Here is a 17163-nt window from a genome sequence, read left to right as displayed (position 1 = left end):
GAGTTACGGGGGACAGGCAGGAAAGTGGAGTTAAGGCAACGATCAGATCAACAGTAGTCTTGCTGAATGGCAGAACAGACGCGATGGGCGAATGGCCTACTCCTGTTCCTCAAAAGGGTTGGCTTAGCTCAGTGGGCTAGACAGCTGGTTTGTAATGCAGAACAAGGCCAGCAGCGCAGGTTCAATTCCTGTACCAGCTTACTCGAACAGGCGCCGGAATGTGGCGACTAGGGGTTTTTCACAGTAACTTCTTCCGATTGCTGGATCTCTTTAAAACAGAACAAACCCGCAGTCAATCTGTTGAGGACTCAAGTGTGAGGACTCAAAATATATGCCATCGGGTCTCCCTGTACCAATGTGTGCTAATTTCAGATCACTGACAGCACAAGGGGTGTCACTTGAACACAGTTGTTAAATCCTAGTCAAATCACAGAATATTACAGTGTGGAAGATGCCCTTCGGCCCATCGAGTCTGCACTGACGCATGAAAATTTTAAAGCATCAGCTGGACAAAATAAGTAGTGTATCAGCTAGTAGTAGTACAGAGTGTATTTTAATGCAGGACAGCAGTTGTAACCTTGAGAGAGAATGCAGTAAGTGCAAGGATGTAAAATTGTGCCGAAAGAGGCAAATCAATTTGCTACAACTCTTAATCCTGGCGTACATAATGTAAAGCTACAATAACTATGTGAAATACATGACAATTTATTTTAAACGGCTATGACCATTAATTGATCAGAAAACCAAATTCTCCTTACCACATCTAGACAGGCTGGGTGTACAGCTAAAGAATTAAAATCAATCCACTCACAAATATATGCAAAAAATTTTGATGTATAAATTTTAACCTGTGCCAATAATTTGAGGAATGAAAGATGAAAAACAACAAGTTTATTAATTTTGTTCCTATACATCATCATTGGACTTTAAATAAAGAAGTCTTTATTTACTTCAGCTCTGGTCTGTGTTGCGTTGACTTTTAGACACTCTTGTTCTAGGATTTCCAGTTTTTCAAGCTTTGATTGCAGCTCTGCAGGATTCCACTGCCTATCCATCTGCAATGAGGCCTATGGATCAAAGCATATCATTTACTACAAGATAAATATCATGGAAAAATGGGTAATAAAAAGATTGTGGTCAAATATTCTTCTTCCACCTTACTGATGGAGGGATAATTTTTAATAGATACCTGCGAGAGAAGACCAAGTAATATCAATTTGCAGTAATACAGTTTGTAGCATATGGCAACTTAAACGCATGCCAAATCCATAGCCAATCTCAGTCAAAGATTTTCCTGATGAAAGACAGTTCTAAAAGAAAACTGTACAAGGCTCAACAGACGTCGAAAACATTATAAAGTTTTTGATAGAAATTGAATGAATATGAAAATAATTTCCTTTGGTTCGAGTCAGTAATAAAGTGTAATCAGTTTAGAAGAGAACTCATGCAGAGTGTTAGAGCATGGAATACTTTGGCACAGGAAGTGGTTACGGCAAAGTCCATTTCATGTCCCAAATAAAGTGTGGATAATTATCTGATGCAGAGATGATTGGAAAACAAAGGTAGTTTTTTAAGGGATTTTTATTGGAAATATTAGAAGTAGATTTAATTATAAGTGGGTTTAATGTTTCTGAGCATGGAAGGATAAAACTAATAGTTAGATTCATGCTGGACAAAGATGTTTTGTATGTGTGGGGGTTGGTTTCAGTTCCAATTGTGTTTCTATTGTGCTTAGAGATGGTTACAGCATGAATTAGTTCTTAGTTTAGTGGAACTTGATTGTAGTTGGAGACAGAACACTAGGGAGTCTCAACTCTGCCACAAGAAATTCTGGGCGGGGGGACTTCCGGTGAGGGGGATGTGCTGAGCAGTTGCACATCAGGTGGTTCTCCTCCACAGTACAATCATATAGAACATAGAACATACACAGAACATACACAGTGCAGGAGGAGGCCATTCGGCCCATCGAGTCTGCACCGACCCACTTAAGCCCTCACCTTATCCCCGTAACACAATTACCCCTCCTAACCTTTTTGGTCACGATGGGCAATTTATCATGGCCAAACCATCAGCCATGCCAGACGGCACCTTTAAGAGATGTTAGACAGACAGGGGGACGCTAGCGATTAGGGACTTCTACACAGAGGACAGACTTGCAACCTTAGAAGAGCTGACAGAGAGACTGGCACTATCGAACGGACAGGAACTCCAACATTTACAAGTCAAAAACATTCTCCGCAAGGAGATGACGAGGTACCCCAGGGCCCCAACAGACACAATATTGGAGGAGCTACTGGATGTGGATAGTATGGAAAAAGGGAACTGCGGGGACATATACGGACGACTTTTAGAAAAGGCGAGAGCACCACTGGATGGAGCAAGACAGAATGGGAGGACAAACTAGGGATGGAAGTAGGGTGGGGACTCTGGAGCAAAGCACTAAGTAGGGCCAACTCCACCTCCTCCTGTGCAAGGCTAGCCTCATGCAGTTTAAAGTGGTGCACAGAACCCAAACCCGAATGAGCAGGTCCTTCCCAGAAGTGGAGGACAAATGCAAACGGTGCCAGGGAGGCCTGGCCAACCACACCCACATGTTCTGGGCATGCCCCAGGCTTGTCGTGTTCAGAACAGCCTTTTTCTAGGCGTTGCCGGAGGTTGCGGGGGTGAGTGTGGAGCCGTGCCCGAGTGGCAATTTTCAGGGTATCAGACCAGCCAGACCTTCATATGGAGAGAGGGCTGACTTCCTTGCATTAAAAAAAATGCTTTGCAGCACCACCCACAGCTGCAGGCTGGCTGGCAGACCTGTCAAAATTTCTCCATCTGGAGAAGATCAAATATACCATCCGAGGGTCAGACGATGGCTTCCACACAGCATGGGGGCAATTCACCAGTCTGTTCCAAGACCTGTTTGAAGCCAATAACGGATAGGAAGGGAGGGAGAGGAGGGAGAGGAGGGCGAGGGGACCAATAGGAACCACCAGGGCCACACAAAGCAGACAGGAAGGGGGGGTGGGGGTGGAAAACGGACAACGAGAGAGGGACCAAAGGAAAAACCAGGGGGTTACCCAGGGTGGGTCCTCTATGTAGAAGCTAAGAACAAAATGAATGATAGATAGATGATAACATCGACGGCAGAGGAAAGGGCCTAAGACAGAGCCCGAGTAGCAAAAAGGGTCTGGGAGGGGAGGGACAGGAAGTGCCAAAAAAGGAAAACCATGTAAATTGTAAATGATAACCATTTCAATCATCTTCTGTATAGTGTACAAATGTAAAATTCAATAAAAATATTTATTAACAAAAAAGAAAGACTGGAGAGGACAAGGGAGCCGCAAAGAGGCAGGCTTCCCAAGGAACCAGACACAATGCACATAACCAAGCAATTGGGACATAACACTGCTTAACAACCTCCTTACCTTGCAGGTCAGCTGGGAGCGGGAGAGAGAGAGAGCCGGGACTTTGGAAACAGCGCGGGAGATTGAAAAAGCGCGGGAGCTGCGAGGCAGAGCGGACAGTTTAAAAGGTCACGGCCTGGGTGAGGTAAGTACTGCTAACAACCTCCTTACCTTGCAGGTCAGCTGGGAGCGGGAGAGAGAGAGAGAGAGAGAGAGCCGGGACTTTGGAAACAGCGCGGGAGATTGAAAAAGCGCGGGAGCTGTGAGGCAGAGCGGACAGTTTAAAAGGTCGCTGCCTGGGTGAGGTAAGTACTGCTTAACAACTTCCTTACCTTGCAGGTCAGCTGTTAGTTTCGGGAGATCAGTTTCGGGAGCAGGCCTATTGGCTGACTGTAAATCAGGAAGGATACAAAGGGTGTGGCTGAAGTGCCTTTAGAAACAGAGTGTTGGAGGCAAACAGAGTGTATCTGAGTTTGGGTAAGGCTGAGTTTGGGTAAGAGGTGAGTGAGGGCTGTGTTTTTTGGTGTTTGAGGGTGAGTTTCCAAAAGAATTTTTTTTTTTTAAATCCAATTAATTAAATTAATTAACTAGTTAAGGGAATTTGGTGCTCATCTTAAGGAGGTGCAGAGAAGCAGACCTGTGAAGGAGTCTCAGGAGCAATTACATCACAGCCAGCAGGTAAGCGATTGGCTTGTGACTGGTAAGTGATTTCTCTCTCTTTGACTTTCTCTTAGCTGTGTAGTGTAGTTCAAATTTAACTTCAGGTTTAAGTCATGGCAGAAGAGCTCAGACCCGTGTCATGCTCCTCTTGTGAGATGTGGCAAGTCAGGGACCCTTCTGGTGTCCCTGACTCCTTCATCTGCAAGAAGTGTGTCCAACTGCAACTCCTATTAGACCGCTTGACGGCTCTGGAGCTGCGGATGGATTCACTTTGGAGCATCCGCGATGCTGAGGAAGTTGTGGATAGCACATTCAGTGAGCTGGTCACACCGCAGATTAAAATTACTGAGGCAGATAGGGAATGGGTGACCAACAGACAGAGGAAGAGTAGGAAGGCAGTGCAGGGATCCCCTGCGGTCATCTCCCTCCAAAACAGATTTACCGTTTTGGAAACTGTTGGGGGAGATGGCTCACCAGGGGAAGGTGGCAGCAGCCAGGTTCATGGCACCTTGGCTGGCTCTGCTGCACAGAAGGGCGGGAAAAATAGTGGCAGAGCTTTGGTGATAGGGGATTCAATTGTAAGGGGAATAGACAGGCGTTTCTGCGGACGCAAACGAGAATCCAGGTTGGTATGTCGCCTCCCTGGTGCAAGGGTCAAGGATGTCCCGGAGCGGCTGCAGGGCATTCTGGAGGGGGAGGGTGAACAGCCATCTGTCGTGGTGCATATAGGCACCAACGATATAGGTAATAAACGGGATGAGGTCCTACAAACTGAATTTAGGGAGTTAGGAGTTAAACTAAAAAGTAGGACCTCAAAGATAGTAATCTCAGGATTGCTACCAGTGCCACGTGATAGTCAGAGTAGGAATGACAGGATAGCTAGGATGAATACGTGGCTTGAGAGATGGTGCAAGAGGGAGGGTTTCAAATTCCTGGGACATTGGGACCGGTTCTGGGGGAGGTAGGACCTGTACAAATCGGACGGTCTGCATCTGGGTGGGACCGGAACCAATGTTCTCGGGGGTGTGTTTGCTAGTGCAGTTGGGGAGGGTTTAAACTAATGTGGCAGGGGGATGGGAACCGATGTAGGAAGTCAGTGGGGACGGAAACAAAAGGCAGGAAGGGAGAGTGTGTAAAGCATGACCAGAGAAAGCAGGGCAGAGAGCAAGGAAAGTCTACATTAAACTGCATTTATTTCAATGCAAGGGGCCTGACGGGCAAAGCGGATGAACTCAGGGCATGGATGGGCACATGGGACTGGGATATTATAGCTATGACTGAAACATGGCTAAGGGGGGGGCAGGACTGGCAGCTCAATGTTCCGGGGTACAGATGCTATAGAAAGGATAGAACAGGAGGTAAGGGAGGAGGGGGAGTGGCGTTTTTGATTAGGGAGAACATTACGGCAGTACTTAGGGGGGATATATCCGAGGGTTCGCCCACTGAGTCTATATGGGTGGAACTGAAAAATAAGAAGGGAGAGATCACCTTGATAGGACTGTACTACAGGCCCCCAAATAGTCAGCGGGAAATTGAGGAGCAAATATGTAAGGAGATTACAGATAGCTGCAAGAAAAATAGGGTGGTAATAGTAGGGGACTTTAACTTTCCCAACATTGACTGGGACAGCCATAGCATTAGGGGCTTGGATGGAGGGAAATTTGTTGAGTGTATTCAGGAGGAATTTCTCATTCAGTATGTGGATGGACCGACTAGAGAGGGGGCAAAACTTGACCTCGTCTTAGGAAATAAGGAAGGGCAAGTGACAGAAGTGTTAGTGAGGGATCACTTTGGGACAAGTGACCATAACTCCATTAGTTTTAAGATAGCTATGGAGAATGATAGGTCTGGCCCAAGAGTTAAAATTCTTAACTGGGGCAAGGCAAATTTTGATGGTATCAGACAGGAACTTTCAGAGGTAGATTGGGGGAGACTGTTGGCAGGCAAAGGGATGGCTGGTAAATGGGAGGCTTTTAAAAATGTGTTAACCAGGGTGCAGGGTAAGCACATTCCCTTTAGAGTGAAGGGCAAGACTGGTAGAAGTAGGGAACCCTGGATGACTCGAGATATTGAGACTCTGGTCAAAAAGAAGAAGGAGGCATATGACGTACATAAACAACTGGTATCAAGTGGATCCCTTGAAGAGTATAGAGATTGTCGAAATAGAGTTAAGAGGGAAATCAGGAGGGCAAAAAGGGGACATGAAATTGCTTTGGCAAATAATGCAAAGGAGAATCCAAAGAGATTCTACAGATACATAAAGGGGAAAAGAGTAACTAGGGACAGAGTAGGGTCTCTTAAGGATCAACAAGGACATCTATGTGCAGAGCCACAAGAGTTGGGTGAGATCCTGAATGAATATTTCTCATCGGTATTCACGGTGGAGAAAGGCATGGATGTTAGGAAACTAAGGGAAATAAATAGTGATGTCTTGAGAAGTGTGCATATTACAGGAGGAGGAGGAGCTAGAAGTCTTAAAGCGCATCAAGGTAGATAAATCCCCGGGACCTGATGAAATGTATCCCAGGATGTTGTGGGAGGCTAGGGAGGAAATTGCTAGTCCCCTAACAGAGATATTTGAATCATCGGCAGCCACAGGTGAGGTGCCTGAAGATTGGAGAGTGGCGAATGTTGTGCCCTTGTTTAAGAAGGGCAGCAGGGAAAAGCCTGGGAACTACAGACCGGTGAGCCTAACGTCTGTAGTAGGTAAGTTGCTAGAAGGTATTCTGAGAGACAGGATCTACAAGCATTTAGAGAGACAAGGACTGATTCGGGGCAGTCAGCATGGCTTTGTGCGTGGAAAATCATGTCTCACAAATTTGATTGAGTTTTTTGAGGGGGTGACCAAGAAGGTAGATGAGGGCAGTGCAGTAGACGTTGTCTACATGGACTTTAGCAAAGCCTTTGACAAGGTACCGCATGGTAGGTTGTTGCAGAAGGTTAAAGCTCACGGGATCCAGGGTGAGGTTGCCAATTGGATTCAAAATTGGCTGGACGACAGAAGACAGAGGGTGGTTGTAGAGGGTTGTTTTTCAAACTGGAGGCCTGTGACCAGTGGTGTGCCTCAGGGATCGGTGCTGGGCCCACTGTTATTTGTGATTTATATTAATGATTTGGATGAGAATTTAGGAGGCATGGTTAGTAAGTTTGCAGATGACACCAAGATTGGTGGCACAGTGGATAGTGAAGAAGGTTATCTAGGATTGCAACAGGATCTTGATCAATTAGGCCAGTGGGCCGACGAATGGCAGATGGAGTTTAATTTAGATAAATGTGAGGTGATGCATTTTGGCAGATCGAATCAGGCCAGGACCTACTCAGTTAATGATATGGCGTTGGGGAGAGTTATAGAACAAAGAGATCTAGGAGTACAGGTTCATAGCTCCTTGAAGGTGGAGTCGCAGGTGGACAGGGTGGTGAAGAAGGCATTCGGCATGCTTGGTTTCATTGGTCAGAACATTGAATACAGGAGTTGGGACGTCTTGTTGAAGTTGTACAAGACATTGGTACGGCCACACTTGGAATACTGTGTGCAGTTCTGGTCACCCTATTATAGAAAGGATATTATTAAACTAGAAAGAGTGCAGAAAAGATTTACTAGGATGTTGCCGGGACTTGATGGTTTGAGTTAGAAGGAGAGGCTGGATAGACTGGGACTTTTTTCCCTGGAGCGTATGAGGCTTAGGGGTGATCTTATAGTGGTCTATAAAATAATGAGGGGCATAGATAAGATAGATAGTCAACATATTTTCCCAAAGGTAGGGGAGTCTAAAACTAGAGGGCATAGGTTTAAGGTGAGAGGGGAGAGTTTCAGAAGGGCCCAGAGGGGCAATTTCTTCACTCAGAGGGTAGTGAGTGTCTGGAATGGGCTGCCAGAGGTAGTAGTAGAGGTGGGTACAATTGTGTCTTTTAAAAAGCATTTAGATAGTTACATGGGTAAGATGGGTATAGAGGGTTATGGGCCAAGTGCGGGCAACTGGGACTAGCTTAATGGTAAAACCTGGGCGGCATGGACTGGTTGGGCCGAAGGGCCTGTTTCCATGCTGTAAACTTCTATGATTCTATGATTCTATAAAGAAAGTCTGAAAAGACTGAAGAAAACAGAAACCAAGGTATTGTTCAGGAGAATTCAAGGGGAAAAGTAAACAGCGTTCTGAGTTAAAGAGACAGTTGCCGTAACCAAATTTAAAGTGGGAAAGCAGACTTCAGAGGTAAAATCAATAGTTTGATGCCATCTTAATATCTGAAATTGATAGGTAATGCAATTGTGAACAGTTTGTACAACAGTCAAGTCAAGAAATCCTAATAGGGACGTTGTAAATCCCATTGATACTGGATTCATTGTTAAAAGTGGGGTGGAAGCTTTGTTTAAAAGAGTCATTTGGAAAACCTGGACTGGATGAGAATGCAAACCACTGATGTAAAGCAGTGTTGTGACAATCATCTGGGTGGTTTCGGAGGAGAAAGCCACAGACACTAACTTGGGTTCAGAATGGAGTGTGTGTTTTGAGCCAGCCAGTCTGTGTTTAAAGGGACATTGTGTTAGTGGGACTGTTGTAGATTTAGATATATTTTGTAATCCATGTTAATCTTAAAATTTGTGGGCATTTGTTCACCTAAGGGGGTAGTAAATTAGTATTGTATTGTAATCCAAAGATCTCCTACAATGCAGAAGGAAACCATTCGACCCACTGTATCTGCACCGACCCTCTGAAGGAGCACCCTACCTGGGCCCACTCCCCGCCCTAAACCCATAACCTAACCTGTACATCACTGGACACTATTTTAGCATGGCCAATCCACCTAACCTGCATATCTTCGGAATTAGGCTTAGATTGCTCTAGCAAAGGGTGGCACGGTGATAGTGGTTAGCACTGCTACCTCATGGCGCCAAGGACCCGGGTATGACCCCGCCCCTGGGTCATTTTCCGTGGGGAGTTCGCATATTCTCCCATGTCTGCGTGGGTCTCACCCCCACAACCCAAAATGATTGGCCATGCTAAATCGCCCCTTAATTTGAAAAAAAAATGAATTGGGTACTCTAAATTTAAAAAAAAGATTGCTCAAACAAAAAGCTGGTATAGATATGACAGGCACAGTAATCTATTTTGTGCTGTGGGAATCGACCCAAAGCTAGAACAAGTCTCTATATCATGATCTTTGAAGGTGGCAACGCAAGTGGACAAGGTAGTCAAGAAAGCATACAAAATGCTTGCCTTCATTGGACGGGGCATTGAGCATAAAAACTGGCAAGTCATGCTATAGTTGTATAGAACCTTGGTACGGCCGCACTTAGAATACTGTGCACAATTCTGGTCGCACACTACCAGAAGGATATGGAAGCTTTGGAGAGGGTACAAAGGAGGTTTACCAAGATGTTGTCTGGTCTGGAGGGTGTTAGCTATGTGGAAAGGCTGAATAGACTAGGACTGTTTTCATTAGAAAGACGGAGGTTGAGGGGTGACCTGATAGAAGTCTACAAGATTATGAGGGGCATGGATAGAGTGGATGGGCAGGCACTCTTTCCCAGGGTGGAGGGGTCAGTCACCAGGGGGCAACGTTTAGAGGAGATGTGCGAGGCAGGTTTTTTTTACGCAAGAGGGTGGTGAGTGCCTGGAACGCGTTGCCAGAGGAGGTTGTGGAAGCAGATACATAAATGGCATTCAAAAGGCATCTTGACAAACACATGAATAGAATGGGTATAGAGGGATATGGCACAAGGAAGTGCTGAGGGTTTTGACCAAGGGTGGTAACATGACCGGTACAGGCTTAGAGGTCAAAGGGCCTGTTCCTGTGCTGTATTGTTCTTTGTAAATGAAAATGCCCAGCATTGGTATGATCACTCTTTTTTCCCTGGGGAACCAGCAAGATATTTTGGTAATTGGACACTGCAGAATAACCTGCAGTAATACATTCTTTAATTTTTATTCCTGAGGATTAGGGAACTCAAAGAACATGCAACAGTAATCAAAATTCTGTGCTAAATAGCAAACAGGGAAATTCAATGTTGGCTAGGTATCAGTATGTATTTAAGGCTGCACTTAAAATGTTGGTTCAGCATTATTAGGGTAATTCTAATATGAGAGAGTGAAAGTATCACACTTGCCTCTCTAAAGGGAACTTGTTCACTACAAAAAAGGTAGAAACGTAACAAACACCTTTGCATTCAGATAAAGCAATGCAAACCCAAGCTGAAAATTCACCTTTTTATTCTGTGACCCTTAACTTTGCAAACCTGTACATTCGAATATTTACCTTAAATGTACTTTTTGAACCTTGGATTCAGGATTCAGCTAACTCCTTACTTTGAAAATTTGGAGTAGTCAACTGACCTCTTATGTCTTCCAACCCAGAGTATGCTCAGTTGAGCTTTCTACTAGATATGCAGTAAACTAACCATTACTTCCTGCAGAGGCGAGCCTGGAACCCACTCAGCATCTATTGAGGGAGTGAAGTCACATGCGACTGGTATAGGCAGTGTGGCAGTGGACTCATCTAGACGGTCTCATCATCAGCCAATTTTTATTTTTACCATTTACTGAAAGAGACCCATTGCATATCCCAAATACAAAAGGAGAATAGTAATTTGACATATTCACCTGTTTCTGCAATAAAATACTCTTCTCTGTTTGTGTATGGTCCACCATCGTCCTCATATATTCTAACTGTTTCTCCAAAAGTGAGCAGCGCCCTTCAACAGTGGACAGCTGAACAGAAAGTTCTAAATAAAGAAAAACAATCAGGTCTTAGTCTTGAACTAGTTCAATAAGTGAGTTTTGTTTTCTTCCGTCATGCTCCTTCTTCCGTCATGCTCTTCCTTTAACATTCCAGAGAATTTCCCAACTTCCTCCTTAAAGTCCTCAATATTTCAACTCCACCTTCCTTATGCCTGGAGGGTAACCAAGTCCCATCAAATACTCAGCAGTTATTATGTCACCATAGCTATCAAGCAGGAGGTATGTTATTCTGGAACGGAATTACAACACAGAATCAGATCACTTATTTTTTAAAAAATATATATTTTATTGAAATTTTTTTTCCCTGAGCAACATTTTTCCCACTTACAAAACAAACGAAACGATAACAATAACAAAACAGAAATTTTTAACTTTTTAACAATAATAATAATAATAATAATACACAAGTAACAAAACCTCATACTCTATTGACCTATACTCAACTAAACCTCCTCCCCCCCTCCCTCCCCTCTGGGTTGCTGCTGCTGGTCATCTGTCTTCCCTCTAACGTTCCCCTAGGTAGTCGAGAAATGGCTGCCACAGCCTGGTGAACCCTTGAGCCGATCCTCTCAGGGCAAACTTTATCTGCTCCAGTTTAATAAACCCCGCCATATCGGTTACCCAGGCCTCCAGTCCGGGGGGTTTTGCATCCTTCCACATGAGTAGGATCCTGCGCCGGGCCACGAGGGACGCAAAGGCCACGACATCGGCCTCTTTCGCCTCCTGCACTCCCGGCTCTTCCGCAACTCCAAATAGAGCTAACCCCCAGCCTGGTTTGACCCGGGCCTTCACCACTTGCGAAATCACTCCCGTCACTCCCTTCCAATACCCTTCCAGTGCCGGGCACGCCCAAAACATATGTGCGTGGTTTGCCGGGCTCCCGCCACACCTCCCACATTTGCCCTCCACTCCAAAGAACCTGCTCAATCTTGCTCCCGTTATGTGTGCTCTATGTAGCACCTTAAATTGAATCAGGCTAAGCCTGGCGCATGAGGAAGAGGAATTTACCCTGCTTAGGGCATCAGCCCACATACCCTCCTCTATCTCCTCCCCTAATTCTTCTTCCCACTTTCTTTTTAGTTCGCCCACCGACTCCTCCCCCTCTTCCCTCATCTCTCTATAAATCTCTGACACCTTGCCCTCTCCGGCCCACACCCCTGAAAGCACCCTGTCCTGTATCCCGTGTCGGGAGGCGTGGAAATTCCCTCACCTGTTGTCTAGTAAACGCCCTCACCTGCATATATCTCAAGAAATTCCCCCGGGGTAACTTATACTTTTCCTCCAGTGCTCCCAAGCTCGCAAAAGTCCCATCTATGAATAAATCTCCCACCTTCCTAATTCCCAACTGGTACCAGCTCTGAAATCCTCCATCCATTCTTCCTGGGGCGAACCTATGGTTGTTCCTGATAGGGGACCCCACCAGGGCTCCCCGCACCCCTCTCTGCCGCCTCCACTGTCCCCATATGTTCAGTGTTGCCGCCACCACCGGGTTCGTGGTGTACTTATTCGATGAGAGCGGTAGCGGTGCCGTCACCAGCGCCTCTAGACTCGTCCCTTTACAGGACCTTCTCTCCAGCCTTTTCCACGCCGCTCCCTCACCCCCCATCATCCATCTACGTATCATTGCCACATTGGCGGCCCAATAATAATCTCCCAAGTTCGGTAGTGCCAGTCCTCCTCTGTCCCTACTGCGCTGAAGGAACCCCCTCCTTACTCTCGGAACTTTCCCTGCCCACACAAAGCTCGTAATGCTCCTATCTATTTTATTAAAAAAGGTCCTGGTGATTAAAATAGGGAGACATTGAAATACAAATAAGAACCTCGAGAGGACCATCATCTTAATTGCTTGCACCCTGCCCGCCAGCGATAAAGGCTGCATATCCCACCTCTTGAAGTCCTCCTCCATTTGTTCTACCAGCCGTGTCAGATTAAGTCTGTGCAAGGTTCCCCAGCTCCTAGCGATCTGAATCCCCAAGTATCGGAAGTTTCTTTCCACTTTCCTTAGCGGTAAGCCTTCTATCTCTCTACTCTGGTCCCCTGGATGTATCACATATAATTCACTCTTCCCCATGTTTAACCTATACCCCGAAAATTCCCCGAACCTCCTCAAAATTCGCATAACCTCTATCATCCCCCCCGCTGGGTCCGACACGTATAACAATAGGTCATCCGCGTATAACGAGACCCGGTGTTCTTCTCCCCCTCTAGTCACCCCTCTCCATTTCCTGGAGTCTCTCAACGCCATGGCCAGAGGTTCAATTGCCAATGCAAACAACAATGGAGACAGCGGGCATCCCTGTCTTGTTCCCCTATATAAATCGGAAATACTCCGATCTATGTCGACCTGTAACTACGCTTGCCGTTGGTGCCCCATAAAGTAGTCTAACCCAGCGAATAAACCCGTTCCCAAACCCAAACCTCCTTAACACTTCCCATAAATACTCCACTCCACCCTATCAAATGCCTTCTCTGCGTCCATTGCCTCTGCCTCCCCCTCCACTGAGGGCATCATTATCACCCCTAATAGTCGTCGCACGTTAACATTCAATTGTCTCCCTTTTACGAACCCTGTCTGGTCTTCGTGCACCACCCCCGGGACACAGTCCTCTATCCTCGATGCCAGCACCTTTGCTAGCAATTTGGCGTCCACGTTCAATAGTGAAATAGGTCTATAGGACCCACACTGCATCGGATCTTTGTCCCTCTTCAAAATTAGCTATATCGTCGCCTCCGACATCGTCGGGGGTAGAGTCCCCCCTTCCCTGGCCTCATTGAACGTCCTCGCCAACAACGGGGCCAACAAGTCCACATACTTTCTGTAGAATTCCACCGGGAACCCATCCGGCCCCGGGGCCTTCCCTGCTTGCATGCTTCCCAGTCCCTTAATAACCTCGTCCACCTCAATCGGCGCCCCCAGGCCTGCCACCGCCTGCTCCTCCACTTTCGGGAACCTCAATTGGTCCAGGAACTGCCGCATCCCCTCCTCTCCCTCTGGGGGCTGAGACCTATACCGTTCCTCATAAAAGGTCTTAAACACCTCATTTATCTTTCCTGCCCTTCGTACAGTGTCTCCCCTTTCATCCCTAATTCCTCCTATCTCCCTCGCTGCTGCCCTCTTTCGCAGTTGGTGCGCCAACAGGCGACTAGCCTTTTCCCCATATTCATACCTCCTCCCCTGTGCCTTCCTCCACAGTACCTCCGCCTTTCTGGTGGTCAGAAGGTCAAACTCGGTCTGGAGTCGTCTCCTCTCCCTGTACAGCTCCTCCTCCGGGGACTCTGCAAATTCCCTGTCCACCCTTAGAATCGCCCCCAGTAATCTATCCCTTTCCTTGGCCTCTGTTTTCCTTTTGTGGGCCCCAATAGAAATCAGCTCTCCTCTGACCACCGCTTTTAGTGCTTCCCAGACCACTCCCACAGGGACCTCGCCGTCGTCATTGACCTCCAGGTATCTCTCAATACACCCACTCACTCTTGCACACACTCCCTCATCCGCCATCAGTCCCACATCTAATCGCCAGAGTGTTCTCTGCTCCCTGTCCTCTCCTACTTCCAGGTCCACCCAATGTGGGGCATGGTCCGAAACCGCTATGGCTGAGTATTCAGCTTCTTCCACCCTAGAGATCAACGACCTTCCTAAAACAAAAAAATCTATCCGGGAGTACACTTTATGGACGTGGGAGAAGAAGGAATACTCCCTAGCCCTGGGTCTAAGAAATCGCCATGGATCCACTCCCCCCATTTGGTCCATAAACCCCCTAAGCACCTTGGCCGCTGCCGGCCTTCTTCCAGTCCTTGAGCTGGATCTATCTAGCCCCGGGTCCAGCACCGTATTGAAGTCCCCTCCTAAAATCAAATTTCCTGCCTCCAGGACCGGAATACGCCCCAGCATCCGTCTCATGAACCCCGCATCGTCCCAATTTGGGGCATACACATTAACCAACACGACCTCCATTCCCTCCAGCCTACCACTCACCATTACATATCTACCTCCACTATCTGCTACGATGTTCTTTGCTTCAAATGCTACCCGTTTCCCCACCAAAATGACCACCCCTCTGTTCTTTGCGTCCAGTCCTGAGTGGAACACCTGTCCCACCCATCCTTTCCTTAGCCTAACTTGGTCCGCCACCTTTAGGTGCGTCTCTTGGAGCATAACCACGTCTGCCTTTAGTCCTTTCAAATGCGCGAGCGCTCGGGCCCTTTTTAATCGGTCCATTCAGGCCTCTCACGTTCCACGTGATCAGCCTCACTGGGGAGCTACCTGCCCCCCTCCAGTGTCGACTAGCCATTACCTTCTCTAGGCCAGTCCCATATCCCGCCTCCGCGCTCCCGCTTGCTCCCCCAGCGTCGCATTCCGCCCCCGACCACCCACTCTTTAGCCATTTCCTTTTGGATTTCCGCAGCAGCAACCCAGTTGTCCCTTCCCCCCCCCCCACCCCCCACCCCCCCGCTAGATCCCTATCTAGCTTGATTGCTCCCCCCATATCACTTCCGTAAGTCAGCTGACTTCAACTGACCCCGGCTACTCTTGCTCGCTCCTCGACCCCCCCGGTGTGAGGGAACTCCCATCCGCCTTGCGCCTGTTTTCCCGCCTTATTTTTTCTGGCGCGGGAACATCCCTCTACCTGACCCGCCTCTTATGGCGCAGCTCCCTTTCCCCTCCCACTCTCCTTCCCCATTCTCCGACTATGTCCCGCCTTCACCCCCCCCTCACCGGCGCCCACATTTCCCCAGTGTCCCCTCCCTTCCCTGTTTACTTCTCGATTAACTTTCACCATCACATTAACAAAAACAATAATAACAACAATAACAGTTCCCTGCAGCATCAGTCCCTCAGTTCCGGTCCAGTTTCTCTTCATTGATGAAGGACCATGCTTCCTCCGCCGTCTCGAAATAATAGTGTCTCTCCTGATGCGTGACCCATAGTCTTGCCGGCTGCAGCATCCCAAACTTCACCTTCCTTTTGTGCAAAACCTCTTTGGCTCGGTTGAAGCTCGCCCTCCTTCTCACCACCTCCGCACTCCAATCCTGGTAGATCCTTACCACAGCATTCTCCCATCTGCTACTCCGCACCTTTTTAGCCCATCTCAGGACCTCTTCTCTGTCCATAAGGCGGTAGAATCGCACGATTATCGCCCTCGGTGGTTCTCCCGCTTTTGGTCTTCTCGCCGGGATCCGATTTGCCCACTCCACCTCCATGGGGCCCGCAGGAGCCTCAGCACCCATCAGTGAGCTCAGCATCTTACTTGCGTACGCTCCACAGTCCACTCCTTCCACACCCTCCGGGAGACCTAGTATCCTAAGGTTCTTCCTTCACGCTCCATTTTCAAGGGCCTCAATCCTGTCAGCACACTTTTTATGAAGTGCCTCATGCATCTGAGTCTTAACCGCCAGGCCCAGGACCTCGTCCTCAATACCTGACACCTTCTGCTCCACCACGCGAAGCTCAGTCTCCTGGGTCTTTAAAGTCTCCTTAAGCCCCTCAATTGCCTGTAACATCGGGGTCATTACCTCCTTCTTCAGCAGATCCACGCACCGTCTCACAACCTCGTCCTGCTCAGGCCCCCATATGCGATTTCTCCGCCGCCATTTTGTTCTCCACTCCCTCTGACCTTGTGGTTGAAGATTCTTCGGGCTGCAGCCGCCGCCGCCGGTTTTTCCCTCCGTCGTTCGGGGGGGGGGACTCCCTTCCCACGCACCTCGCACCGGGTTTTTCGGCCGGCAAAGTCCCCGTTGGGACTCTTAAAAGAGCCCGAAGTTCCGTCGGAGCTGGAGCCGCCGAAACGTGCGGCTAGCTCATCCCTGCCGCAACCGGAAGTCCAGAATCAGATCACTTATCATAACAGTCGGTTTGTGGTTTATCCTCCTTATAAGCCGTGGTCCGGATCCCATATCACTTTTAGTTCCCATCCATCCTCCACCATTCAAATCACATAAATAACCTATTGTGAAAAGTTGACTTGGTTTCTGCTTCAATGACCAATTCCAGTAGAACAGTGCATGATCTCACAACTCCCGTACAAATGTTTCTCCTGCCCTCACTCCTAAATGTTTCAAATCTTATACCAGTGTTGATCTAAACCCTTCAACCACTAGAAACAGACTGCTTCTAATTCCTCTATTCATCCCCTCCATAACATTAATAAATCTTATTTTTTATGTTCTATACCCCTTTCTCCCAAAAAACAGGATTTCCTTCAGTTTAATTATGTCCTTATTCAGATCAGTTGCTGCTTTCAAAGGTTTTGAGAATCTGAACTCCCAAATCATTCTGCCTTGCCACATCATTTAACCTCCCCCAAAATGTAATAGCTACAATCTTTCTTTAAAAAAATAATTGTGTTCGCACAATTACTGACATATCATAGCCACAA

General features: G+C 47.4%; 1 protein-coding gene across 2 annotated transcripts in view; it reads right to left on the bottom strand.

The window, feature by feature from the left end:
• The window catches only part of cep57l1 (centrosomal protein 57, like 1), a 166390-nt gene that overhangs the window by 78610 nt on the left and 70617 nt on the right, over window positions 1-17163 (bottom strand). For both annotated transcript variants that reach the window (XM_072499977.1, XM_072499978.1), the window contains exons 7-8: window positions 10652-10773; window positions 951-1067 (exon numbers count right to left, since the gene is read on the bottom strand). In XM_072499977.1, the coding sequence (XP_072356078.1) occupies window positions 951-1067; window positions 10652-10773 (239 nt within the window). The remainder of the gene's footprint in view (window positions 1-950; window positions 1068-10651; window positions 10774-17163) is intronic.

This window comes from Scyliorhinus torazame, chromosome 4 (assembly GCF_047496885.1).
Source record: "Scyliorhinus torazame isolate Kashiwa2021f chromosome 4, sScyTor2.1, whole genome shotgun sequence".
NCBI classification, from domain to species: domain Eukaryota; kingdom Metazoa; phylum Chordata; class Chondrichthyes; order Carcharhiniformes; family Scyliorhinidae; genus Scyliorhinus; species Scyliorhinus torazame.
The sequence above is the reverse complement of the archived record's forward strand: the minus strand, read 5'-3'. Positions and strand labels throughout refer to the sequence as shown.